This window comes from Oculina patagonica, chromosome 13 (genome assembly GCF_052425735.1).
Source record: "Oculina patagonica isolate OP01 chromosome 13, crgOcupat, whole genome shotgun sequence".
NCBI classification, from domain to species: Eukaryota; Metazoa; Cnidaria; class Anthozoa; order Scleractinia; family Oculinidae; genus Oculina; species Oculina patagonica.
Window position 1 is genome coordinate 20,088,934 of NC_135770.1, and position 13,569 is coordinate 20,102,502.

Below are 13,569 nucleotides of genomic sequence, written 5' to 3' on the forward strand. Positions count from 1 at the left end.
TTCCAGTGAAACGTGTCCCATTGTGCCGTGTCCCATTTACTCCGAAAATGAGACGTATCACTTTAACATGTCCCTGCTTCACTTTGTGTATGTATACACGTTAAGATTTTGTCCTTGCTACATGTCACTGTTATCTGACTCTAAGTGGGTCTGCACCTTTATGTTGTACAATGTGACTGTGCCATGCATGAATTGCCTGTTTGGATATTTCGATGTGTCTTACATACCCCATTCGGTGGTTCTGATCCGGGGAAGAGCTTCTGAAATGAGGCCTGCAGATTTGAACGACGCCGACGAGACACGGAAGCTGTAATTGGTATATGAAACGAGAGGATGCACACGATGGTGTATCGGAGGCTCATTGTTACGAGTGACGTGTATTCTCCACGAAGAGTTTGGATCGTCAAGATTTTTGAAAAGGATGTAGTAGCCGTAGAAGTACTTTTCATGGGTTGGTACCGAAACTGGGTCCATTGATACAGTGGCTGCGTGGTAATTGATGCTAAATATAGCAGGGTTTTTTGGCACCTCGCAAATAACTGAAAAAAATTGAACGAACAGTTGCTTTATTTCAATTTTGTAAACAACAGTGGACGTAATAGCCCATTTTACAGTCGACTGTGTGCTTAGAATGCGTTTAAATGGAAGCAAGGGTTAATTAGCGAGGATAATTTGTAGGAGGTATGGATGGCCAAAAGAGAAGAAGATTGAATAGGATTGCGATATGGGTTTTTGAAAGACTGTTGGGCTGAACAGTTTTCAAAGTTTTAAAATCTCGTTTGCTTGTAACTTAAAATTCTTACGCCCGGGAGACACATTTGGTTGTAATGAAGCTATGGTTTTGCCAGTTAGATCCATAGAAGTTATTTCTTTGTAAACATGAAGCGAGTATTTGGCAAAACGTAATGAAATAAACGTAATTCAGCCGCGACACAGTCCCTTTAAGGTATTTAACGAAGTTACGCAGAGAATTAGCTGACAAGGCCATAGGCCGAGTTGGCTACAAGCAGACGATATTCCGCAAAATTGCCAGTGATTATGGAATGTCCTGCAATCCCTCCATAAACTGAACCTAACCGATTTAAAAACGCATAGAAGATAAAGGTGAGAAAGGTAATGCTACTGGCTCTGTCGCGTTGAGAGTTGAGTATCAAACTTTAGGAGCATGTCCTTCTGCTAGTTACACGTGTTGTTGTCAATTGTCAAAGGGTTTTTAATACATCTTTATACCTCACCGAAGGCTTCAATACTCGTTGGATCGAAAAAATGTTACCAAATATGGGAATAGTAGTATGAGGCTCGAGGAAGAAATTTTTTCTTGGTAAAACCAAGCTAAGAGACAAAAGAGCAAAACCAGATTACGGAAGTGATTAGCAAACTTACATTTGTCGGTTACATCCGTTTCACAAGCATCCTCGTCAATGATTCCTGGAGACCCGAGAAAGGCGCCATCTTCCAAGGCGAGTTGAAGTTTCAGCATGGATTCCCATGTTATGTTGGTGAATATCAATTTAAACGATACTGCAGCATTTCCGTCACTTTGCAAAAGACAAAAAGGGAAAGATGAGTAGAAAATCAATATTTAATAGAGCTTAAGACAGTTCGCTGAACATTCGAGCAATTAAGGCAGTTACTAGAAAGAATTCAAAGCACGGTAACATTTAAAACACAAATAAGAAGAACTTATCAAACGTTTAGCTCTCGAGCTGACCCCGCGAAAGAAAAATAGATTTGGTTATCCATATTTTAGTTAAAACGGACCTTTTATGTCGGTTGAAAACAAAATAACACGCGTTTTGAGCGATTTTACGAGGTTTGACATTAAAGTTCTCGAGAATGTTTTAGCATTCAATAGCGGGTCACTAAGGAAAATGAATGACAGTAAGATGTTTAAAAAAGTATACAAAATGTTACCGTGCTATGAGTAAATTTTTTGGTAGTTTATTTTTACATTTATTGCATGAACTTTCAGCGGAATTCGTCTTAATACCGTAAAATTCCGGTTATAAGCCCTGGGCTTATACAACTTCGTAAGGGGTTTTGGGTGGGCTTATAAGCGGAGGGGCTTATATCCGGGAGGGCTTATATGCGGAATAAAAAAACGTTTCGAAACGAGCCACGGGAGTGTTGATCGAAATACATTTTTAGGTTAAAAACACATGATAAAGCAACATTTAGCCCTGTTCAGTACTGTCATTCAGCGGAGGGGGGCTTATATCCGGGGGGGCTTATAACCGGATGTATTGTTTTGTTTCCAGGTAGATGGGCCTATAACCAGGGGGGCTTATAAGCGGGGGGGGGGGGGGCTTATAACCGGAATTTTACGGTATATTAACTGAGCTGTACTGTTTTATGCAGGGTATTGTACCGCTGTCGTTGTTTTCTGGCGAAAAACAGGTTCAAGATAAGATAAACTATCTGATGTGTCTCAAACCAGTTGCAATAGTCAAATCAAAGTCTTCATGCAATGGTCATAGCTTTATGCAAAGTAGATTTCTAAGAGGATTGTCTAGTTGTCTGTCGGTGTGTGTCTGTTTTCGTTATAACATCGTCGGTAGTTATTTAACAAAATCGTGAAGTCGCGCGTGCAAATTTGATTCCGACTAAAGTGCAAGCAAGTGCATACTAAATATGGCAAGTGCAAGCACGTCCATGCCAAACGCAATTGCAAGGAGCAGCAAATAAACGCAAGTTCAACTTGCGACCTGCTTGCGCCTCTGGCGTTTAACCAGGACTTAAAGGCGTAAATTTTTCTAGTCACGAACATTTGCCAAGACGAGCTCCTTATATATTGCAATACTTTTGTCATAAAGTAAATTACCTGTCGGAAAAAGAGATGCCTTTCACTTCCGTAAAAGAATCATCACCATCGTAAATTTCAATTACCTGTGTCATGAGAAAGACAATGGGTAATATTCAACCAATTACTAGAAACAGAAAAAAGGATATAAATGACTATGGCCAATGACCAAGTAATCACAAACTTTTGTCAAGAGCATAGGCGTAGGGCACCTTCGGAACTGCAGGGAGTGGGGGAGACACCTTATTGCCCCCCAAAAATGACATGCATTGAAAGCAGTATAATAAGGGCAGGCATATAAAATGGACAACGAAACGTGCATTGACATAGCTGTGTACAAACCTTGCCTACTTGCTAAAAGGAAAAGTTGCCCGGAGATGTCAATGCACTGGATCCTTCCCCTTCGGAGATATTTTATTTATTCATTCATTCTAATTCAGCATGAATTAAATTATTTTTGGTGCACCAATTTACATTGTTTTTACCCCACTTGAAAGCTATACAAACACTTGTGAAACATAAGGAGTAAATGGGTGAAAACACTTCGTTGAAAGTTTTGAGGTTAACATTTGAGTCAAAAGTATAAGCTTTATCAAATTTCTCAAGGTATTGCATTGGATCCACCGCGCGCAAACGCTCAAGCTATGCAAAAGTCTAACTTCTTGTCGCTCTCGACAATTCCCCACTCGCCTCGAAGTGGATGAAATAAAGTCACATTGAGGGATCACGTAGAATTTGCGAGAAAAATAAAACATGATTATAACAATTTGCAAGAGGAAACAAAAGCAGATGAATGAGAAAGCTAGGTATATTTCCAATATTTTTCCTGTTGACATAATTCGTTTTAAACGTAATGTTGAGATTTCTCGGCTTTTTTTATATTTTTCCCAGGCATGTTGCCCGAATTCCAAGCAATTTGCCCGACAAATTTCGGCTTCGGGGGGCTGCAGCCCCCTCCCCCCGCCTCGTACTCCTATGGTCAAGTGGCCATGATACGGCGTGCAGTATCGTAAGACATCAAACGGCAATTTTGAAAAGGAAGAGTTCGATTGATACAATGTTTATTCGAAGGGCGGCAGGCCGCCGTTGCATTTGATGTTTTCAAACATGATAGCATAATAATGACACTTGATAGTTGATTATCAATTGTAAATTGATAACGGTGGTTTAGCCGCCGTGGCGAATTTCATGGGGCATCCTCGGAGAGCCAGTCAGATAGTCGGGGCAATAGGTATTTCGCCTTTTCATATTACCCCGAATAATTAGACACGGGTCCCTGAGAATGACGTCATATGACTCAGTTGACGTCATGTGAGTCTTGGCTACCTTTCAAGGAAAATAGACTATACAACTCGTCTTACTTTATTTGAAAAGTCCGTCTCCCACTTATTAACCTCTCCAGAATCATAGGGCAGGTCCGAGAAGATAATCTTCAAGCCTATTTCAGTAGAACCATCATTTTCTGAAAATACAAAGAAGTTATAGCATTATATAGCAATAACGGAGACAGAGGTGCTCCAAGAGGTGGAGTGGAAGGGGATGGAGGGGGAGAGGAGGGGGTAGGGCACAGTGCAGTGGTTAAGTAGTGGGTCGGGATGTAAGGCTCTTCAATTCAACTCTTCAGTGGGCTTTAATCTTCTTTGATAACTTTCAAGCTGGCCTTTTCTCCAAAGGAAAGCGGTCTGCAGACATGATGATTAGCAGAACTTTGTCAATGGGGGTTCCTGTAACGGGAGGGAGGGAGTGAGGGGGGGGGGGGGGGGAATAAAATCCCATTCCTCAACCCAAATTTTGCACAAATTCCCTTTCCCAGTCTATTGTTTTCTCGACTATCCAAATCTCAGTCCCAGTTCTATTGTTTATTTGTTTGTGATTCCCATTTTTTACCCCTTCAAGCCCCTCTTAATTTATGTTAAGAGCATGTGAAAAAAACATCTCTGTAATGTAAGCGGTTCAGAATTTTAATATTGATGTTAGCCTCAATAATGAATACATCAATAATGAACTTACCAAGTGCTGCATCCCACCTATCATCAAAAACGCTACTGGGCTGAATGGAGTACCAGATGTTCAAATCCTTGTAGTACGCAATGGGGAATGTGTTTCTTCCTAAAAAGTAATCTTCTCGCGTTTTCAACCCACTCGGGCTATCGCCACAGTGAGACGCATAATACGAGGGACTATACCAGGAATCGTAGTACACAGCCAACCTTCCAACCCTCTCCCATACCAGCCCAAGAAAAAACCACACCCCCCGGGGTGGGTTAATGGCACGGGAACAGTATTTGTCTTTACCATACACCGCCACGCGAAAACTACCATTTTGGTAAATATTAACTCCTTCATACAAGGCCAGGTCGGCATCTTTATTCCCGAAATAAATCTCCATGTAGGATTTTGGCCACCACTTGAGAAAAAACCCGATGGTGATGTCGCAGTCTGAAGGATGTCCTAAACAGCTTTTCTCGTGTCCTTTTAGTTTGACGAACGTGCCATCTGATCCATCAAGATAGATGCCCTTTCCCACCGGAGACTGCTTATTAACCACATTACCACGTACATCCATATTATTGTCGGCTAAATCGTCAAAAGGCCAGATGTCATGGTCACTGCCTGTCGAAACAATATGGAACGAAATTGTATCATCGTATTTACAACAATAACAATAACAAGCTTTATTTGCATGAATATAAGTAAATACAGTATTGCAAAAGCGTACAACTAAACTAAAGGGAAACTTATAACAATAATAATCATGTAATAGGAATGAAAAAAGAAATTATGTGTGTGTAACATTACTTTCATTCATTCAGTGGCGGATGTAGGGGAGGGGCCCGGGGGTCCGGGGCCCCACCTTATTTTTAGAACAACTAGAGGCCCGAAAGGGTCGAGAAAAACTATTTTCAAGAGCGCTACCCCTATTCTAGGGTCTGGATGATCGGGTCCCCTTATCTTAAGGTCTGGATCCGCCACTGGTATATGATAGGTAGACATGCTTTCAGCCGTTATAAAGCCTAGTTTTACTGCCTTGAGGTGGGCCGTGGGCCATGGGCCACCAGGCAGGGAGCCCTGATTCGGTTACGAACATATTTTCCTTTTTTTTACAATATACTATATTTTTTTCTATAAGAATACATCGAGAATATCGAGGCTGAAATTTGCGAAATTTTAAGAATATTTTACTGAGATTTTGAAACGAATTTAATTGTGTGTTGAAAATCTGTAAATACAATACAATTCAATAGGCCTTATGCATGATAACGTCATATGATCAAAATTCACCACCAAGCCTCGTTATTTAAAAGCGAATTATTTTCAACCTTCTGCCACCTTCATGCAGTTTTCACGTGGGTATTCTTTTCATCTTTGCTGCTTAGGGAATTCGTTCATGATAAAATTTGCAAGTTCGCACTTCGAAAGCGAGACTTGGTGGTGAAACTAGCCAGTCTGACGTAAACACACATAAGGGCTATTACTGTTTTCATCTAAACAGTATAAAATTATCCCTTTCTATCCATGGAAAAACTAGCCAAAAAACAACAAAAGCAGCGCTAGCGGTATATTTCTGCAAGAATTAAGTTATACACCAAACACTTGTAAATGATACCTCAATATATTCTAAAACGGAAATGACATACGTTATTATGTAAGTATTCAAAAAATATTTTCAGCCAAAAATCGGCAGTAAAATAAAAATTTTTAGCCTGGGCAGGAAAAACAATATTCTAATAGAAAAAAAGAGCAGAGCTAGCGATCCTTATAATGACTTATTGCTGACCTGAATTAAGTAAGGACCTCACCTCCCTCTGGACATAACAACTTGTACAGTGTAAACGTATGTTACCTGCTACAACAAAGACATCTCTCAGAGGTCCAAACTTGTCGTGTAATGCCAGAAATAGAAGAAGAGTAATCTGAGTAATGACAAAAATGCAAAACAGTAAAAACTGAACATTCTGATTAGTATTTCAGTATAAATATGTTGTTATTGTAAGATAGGTGTTGGCTTACAGATTCGTTGGCGGATGAAGATTACGTAATCACGATACGATTTGAGGAGTTGTCATTTGACGGCATCTCCGTAATTGATCACACGAACTTTTAGAGCGATTTTCACTTGAGTGTCGAAAGTAAATTGCGTTTGCATTGGTTTTGCATTACTACGCTTAGTGATTGGTTTAAAAATCTTGCGCCACTTTCTCTGCCAATCAGGAGTAAAACCAAAACCAATCGTGACTCTCTCGCGCACGTTTTCCCGCGCTTCGTGCCGGCTACATGTATTTGCTTCGAGTTTTGATTGGTTCACTGGATTGTCTGTGTTCTTTGTGATTGGCCAGAGTAATTACTTTGGTTTTGGTTTTACGTCACTCAATTGAAAACTGCTCTACTTACGTAAATTTTGTGTTATGTTTTGTTCATGTTTTAGTGTAAATACACACGACATTGGGTACATGGTGCAGAAGTTGAACTACAGTACAGTTTTCTGTGCATTCCTGTACTTGAGATGTTTTTTCACATTACACCCTTCTGTCCATCTTCGTATCTACAACATACCTTAATCCTAAGCAGGATTATTTTTAACGCCATAACAGGAGAATAAAGCTGAGCACTGGATCTTTTGAAGAAGGATCTTGATTCACCACTAATCTAATGCCATCTGGTTTTGAAAGGTAGATATCTATAGACACAAAACATATATCATAAAAGAAAGAAAATAAAAACAAATATTAAATGTCAATCTGTAGACGAACCCGCACGTTTGTAGTTCAACCACTATGTTTACTGGTCAAATTCGTCATTGCTCGGGATCACAAGATTTGTTTGTTAGTCTTTGTTATATTAGCCTCCCACACAGTCTTTTTAGGGGGCGATCTTGTTTCACTCCTCTGGCTTGGAGTGATACAAGATTGCCCCTAAAAACGACGCATGGGAGGCTATTGTTATATCGGTTTTTCTGGTTATGTCTAGTTCGTCACACCAGTTTGCACAAGGGTTGCACTGAACTGAACGAAAAGTGCTGGTCGTGCTGGTGGGGAACGGGGAGGTTTTTTTTTGTTCAGATTACTTTTCACGGAAAACAGGAGGGTCATTTCACATTTTACTCGATATGAAATTAGGTAACGGTGAACGGGCAAAAAAGCTATACTTCACTACACGGCAAAGTAAAACATGATATTCTTATTTCCATTTTAAACTTTGCCTGATGTTATGATTAGGACTTTTGAAAAATTAATCGTCGTTACAAATTTAGCGGATCACGTTTCAGAATTAATCGTCGCCCACGACTGCAAATTTAGCGGGTCACGTTTCACGGAAGAAAACACGCTTTTCACGTTTCACACAAAATATTTCACTTCACTTCTCACTTTTAATACTGCATTACCATACTGGATGCACTGTACGTAAAACAAACTGAATTGTCACTGTATTTCAAAGCATTCTTGTCATAAAATCTTTTGACCACGGCTACAAATTTAGCGGATCATGTTTCACGAGAGAAAACACGCTTTTCAAATTTCACACAAAATATGTCACCTTCACTTCTCACTTAATACTCCTTACCGCACTGGATGCACTCAAACTGAATTGTAGCTGTCTTTCAAGGTATTCTTGACATAAAATCTTTTCAAATTATAACAAACCCTAGCCTGGCATAACAAAACTAAAGGGATTTGACTCAGCAATAAGTTAACAATTGAAAGAAGGTTACATAACAGCATAACGTTCATGCCAACAGAGCCAAACAAAATTACATGTTTACTTAGTAGTCATTACCAGCGCATAAATGCATGATGCATGCAGCTGTAACTGAACTGCATGACAAACTAAAATAAACATGACGTTTCCTTCATACAGTACTGAGCTGCGTCAAATTTAATATTGTTCAATAATTTTTTTGTAAATCCACTGTCCGTAAAACCAGCCTTTGAGTTTAAACGCTCACAATTTTAAGGCTATTGTAGCCAGAAAAGTAAAATATGTCAAAATAAATGGAATTAATGTTCTCGGTTGTTGGCTAGTTCCAGTAGTCTTCCCGTCAAGCTAGTCCTTTTAGTCCGCATTCATGTTTGAATAAGCGATAGGTAAAATGTTAATTATCGCGGTGGTTAATCAAAAGAATTTTTTTTGAAGAATCAAAAAAGAAATTGGTCTCTTAAGAAAGAGAAGTATAGTTTCGCGTTAAAACCTGAAAATTGAATGAATTCCTTAAAACATTTCTTAAAAGAAGAAGAATAAAGACTGAAGAAAATTTCGACACGACCTCAGGAAAACACATGACCAATTTCTAACATTAATGAAAACCTGATTCGACAGATATTATAGAAAGTTTCTTTTGTCTTGTTCAAAGGCGAAATAGTGGAATGAATTATTTTTCCTGATGAATCATGTTACTTAAAAAAACGAAGATTGTTTTATGCATATGCAAAGAGAATAGCAATGCAAATCGATTTCGGGGATAGTCTTAAGTGTTGGCATAATTTGAAGGCGTGCTTAAAACTTTTTCTCAGGGTGCAAGAGTAAGAAACATTATTGTAAAAACCATCTAGCAAACAAACGAACTTATTTAAAAATTCCCAAATTAAGTACACTTTGAAAGTCTAAGAGAAACGGAGACATTTTCTCGCTTTCCTTACGAGCAAAATAAAAAAGAAAATAGTAAGGACGTTTATAACTCATAAAATTTGTCAAAGTGTATACAGCTTACTATTAAAAAGGAAATAAAGAACTTTGTCATACCTTCAAAACGAAATGGAAATTACTTGAACTGGTGATATCCATAAAACGGCTGTTACCGACGACAAGAAGTCACTTTGCACAAACTTCGCCACAGAATCAGGTCAGTTGCCTGACAGCTGGCTGTCTGATTATGTTATATTATGACCTGCCCGGTGGGTGGCTATTGTAAGGTTCATTTCCATTTGTTAAATGAAACAAAAGAAAATAACGAAAACCTAGAGAGAACACCAGAGCACAATTCTTTACGCCGTACGTACATAATTCACTCGCCGGGCAATGCTGTTTTCGATAGAAAAAAGCTTTCTAGGGATGCTGTTCTCTAGATACTATACATGCGAAAATTGTAATACGTAATCAGTCTGGATTCTTTTTTCAATGTTAAAAATGGCACCAGTATACACGACTTTCATAATGTGTAATTTTAACTTCGGATAACAAGCGTGTTTCAATATAGAAATGTCAAATCAAATGCCTAATTTGTAATCTAAACAGCGCCGAGTTTTTAATTTTAATTAAAATTAATTACCGGCCTACGCAACTTAAAACATCGGCACCGTTTATGAAAAGAAATCTGTCAGCTGTAAGAATTTAATCGAATATGAAAACATGCCATCATTATTTCTTAGTGTGTGTTGCGTTTACGCGAGTGGACAACAATCTCATTCTCGTTCCCAGAGCCCGCCGTCTTTCTGTTCACCGACAGAACACCGATCGAATGGGATCTGGGTATTAAAGTCGATTTGTACAGGATGTGATCGGCGTTTTCTTTGTTGTCTACGCATTAATGATTGATTGACAACTTGGGGTAACTATGACAACTGTATGCAAAGGAAATTTGGTATTCATCTGACCTTGCTCATCAAACACATAAACAAGAAAAAAAAACACAAAACAAAACAAAACAAAACATGACAAGTTACACAAAACAAAACAAAACAAAACAAAACATCAAACCAACCCGTATTATGTGTGCAAAGATACTGTTGCTTGCTTTCTATCATTTTCATTGATTGTTCTTCTATTACCTTTTTTCGAGTTGGATCGTCTAAAACTTCCAGACAGGAAGTTACTGATTCGAGAACGGAATATAGTGCGATTTGTCGAAAAGGAATACCGGCCGGTTTGGATGCTATTGCGCCGGATCTCGCCTACTGGACCTTCTGGTGTCCTCAGTTTAAGCCAAGAATACTCACTATTAACGGCAAAACATCTCTTAGAGAAAGCCGTTTTTTGTCACCACTTTCAAAATATGGACTAATAGGTAAAGTAATTAGTAACTGCAATGTAGAAAATATGAATAATCTCGCGTGTTGAAATGTATAATGACGAGGGTAACAAATCTCTTATCTCATGCTACGTTTGTGGTTGATAACCTGTGATAACTAGAGAGAATTTTTTGTAGAAACGAAATCAAAATGTAGGTTACATTGTAAAACTCACCATTCATTGTTTTCGCCACATAGTAGCTGCTTTCATGCATTGCTTTCATGGATAATACATTTAGCAAAACTATATACATTCTTGACTGGTACAACCGTTTCTAAGCAAATGTTTTGAATTTATTGTTATCAACCTTCCAAAAATAAATTCTGAAATTAATTACATGTAATTAGTAGGATTTTGGCAAGCATTATACTACAAGAAAAAAAATAAAAATAAAGATATTGTGCTGATTTTGTCCTTTTCAATTCTTTGCGAAATTAAACCATTTTTCTCACATCCGGGGCAGTTAAACAGATTAGCCCTTTTTTCGACTTTTTTGCTTGTTTAAAAGCAAAAGGATGGAGAATAGCGGTTAAGTCGTTCCATCTCGAACCACATTCTTGTTAACTATTAAGGGACTGTTTTAATTTCTCAAGGGAATATTTTAATTTGTCAAGGGATTACTTTCCGCTGTGGGTGATTACTTGCGATCTCGTAGAAAAAACGTGACTTGTCAAATTTACAAACGTTATATAACAATTTTAAAAGTGACATGTCAGCTTTCTTATCTCAACGCACGCGTGTCTGAAAGGCGATCTATAAAAAGCGTCGCACTAACAATGGATTGCGTAACTAACGCTAAAACACGAATAAATAATCACTAGCACTTACATCGTTTAAAAATTACAAACGTCAAAAATAAACCATACCAAAAAACTCGCTCTTTTCAAAGATATTATTGAAGTTAAAACAAATGCAAGAGATGGGGGCTTCTTTTAGCTTAGAAGCGGTTAAAAATTAGGCTAAATATGGTTGCTACAAGCGCCATTTTGCAATGTTAATGATTAGCGCTTTGCAATCCGAGTCGATGTGACCTCGCGTTGACAGCAATGTTGCATGAATCGGCTTTACAACATGCGATCGTATCTACGCAGTTCGAGTGGAATTTCAGTCAAAGACAGCAAAATTCTTTCGTATTTCATCTTCAAATATAATTCGAAAGCATTCACTGTATATATGGCTTTTGTTTAATCCTTCTTAAGCCCACGAAGAAGCTGTCTTGATATCCGACCCTCGCAGAGCCCAGACAAAACGCAGCATGAGTGTATCGATTTGTTTACGCCGCAATGTTTTCTCCGACAGTAGTCGGAAATATCCGTATTTTGTCGTGCTTTTTCGTGGAGCAATCGTAACGATACGGCCTTGAACACATTGAACAGCGGTCTACCTATAACAATTCAAATATGGCGTCGCAAAAACAAAGCGTCGAACGCATATTTTGCTGTTTCATTTGCTAATTTCGCTGCCGTAATCGACTGCCTCGAAAGGTCCTTGATTGTCTGTAATTGTGTGATTTTGAGGGGTTTTGGGACGTTTATTCCTCACTTGCCGCTGACGACCCCCACTACTTTGGTATTAGTAGGGGTCGTCAGCGGCAAGTGAGGAATAAACGTCCCAAAACCCCTCAAAATCACACAATAACAGACAATCAACAATAGGTAAGTGGTCTTTATTTATATGGCTTACAGTTTATTGTAATTTAGGAACGAAAGATCTCAAATTCGTCCATTTATGGAGCATATTTTTCGATCGCTTGAGTCGAACCGACAACGACCGTTGCAAATAATTAACGAGAGGGCCTGGGCCGCCTGTGATAGAATTGTCAGATCTCGGTGAAATTTGCACTGTTTATTTGTGTAATGTTGAGGAATATGTGTATAAATACCCGGCGCGGACGAGCCATTTTTGACAAAATTATATGGCTGCATTTCCTCCGCGAAGATAGGAAATTGTCAAACTAAACTACAAAGCAACTGTAATGATAAGTTCGAAGAACAATGCACAGGATAAACCTTCGACTCATACTTCATGCAAAAAAGTCGGTATCTCGAAGAGACTTTGATTCTGTGTTGCAGTGAATTACGCAAAAAGATGAAAAGAAATAATAATAAAAAAGACCGTTTACCAAACATCAATTAGAGAAAACCCATTTAGGCGCTGTCCACACTGACCCGGGTAAATTTGAAAACGCATCTTTTTTTTACCTGGATAGGCCAACCGTCCGCACTGAAACGGCGTTTTCGGTCGCCGAAAACGGTACTTTTAAAAAACGATCTCCAAAGTGGGTATTAAAATTTGAAAACGCCGGCTAGGTGGTGTAGTGTGGACGGCGAAAACGGGCGAAACCGGGACTTTTTGAAAACGCTGACGTCAAATAGTTATGTATTCTCTGTCAAAAAAGAGGTTTAATTAGCTTAACAATAGCTCTGAGCATGCGTTGTAACTCTGCGTGCGATGAAGCGTACGGAAAACATTCTAGACGGCGTTTTGAAATTTCTCTGTTTTCAAATTTACCTGGGTTAATGTGGACAGGGCCTTACAATTACTTTCAGCACATATTTATATCATACATTTATACGAGATGACAACGTGTGTTGAAAGTAGATGCAAATAAGGCTTTTCTTAAGCCGGGTTTAACTGGGTTTACACGGGTAATTTTTATGTGACAACTTTTATGTGACAAATATATTTGATCGTGTAGATGACAATAAGCTTCTTTTGATATACTAAAATTCAGCTTGGTAGCGAGGCCTATATAGAGGACATAA

The 13,569-nt window shown here is 38.7% G+C and overlaps 1 protein-coding gene across 1 annotated transcript in view; it reads right to left on the bottom strand.

The window, feature by feature from the left end:
* The window catches only part of LOC144637005 (uncharacterized), a 49,591-nt gene extending 39,947 nt beyond the window's left edge, over positions 1 to 9,644 (bottom strand). Inside the window, exons 1-8 of the mRNA XM_078496183.1 lie at positions 9,539 to 9,644; positions 7,355 to 7,478; positions 6,645 to 6,714; positions 4,811 to 5,413; positions 4,162 to 4,262; positions 2,822 to 2,886; positions 1,384 to 1,538; positions 228 to 539 (exon numbers count right to left, since the gene is read on the bottom strand). Coding sequence (XP_078352309.1) covers positions 228 to 539; positions 1,384 to 1,538; positions 2,822 to 2,886; positions 4,162 to 4,262; positions 4,811 to 5,413; positions 6,645 to 6,714; positions 7,355 to 7,387 — 1,339 coding nt within the window. The 5' untranslated portion in view covers positions 7,388 to 7,478; positions 9,539 to 9,644. The remainder of the gene's footprint in view (positions 1 to 227; positions 540 to 1,383; positions 1,539 to 2,821; positions 2,887 to 4,161; positions 4,263 to 4,810; positions 5,414 to 6,644; positions 6,715 to 7,354; positions 7,479 to 9,538) is intronic.
* Positions 9,645 to 13,569: the final 3,925 nt, after the last annotated feature.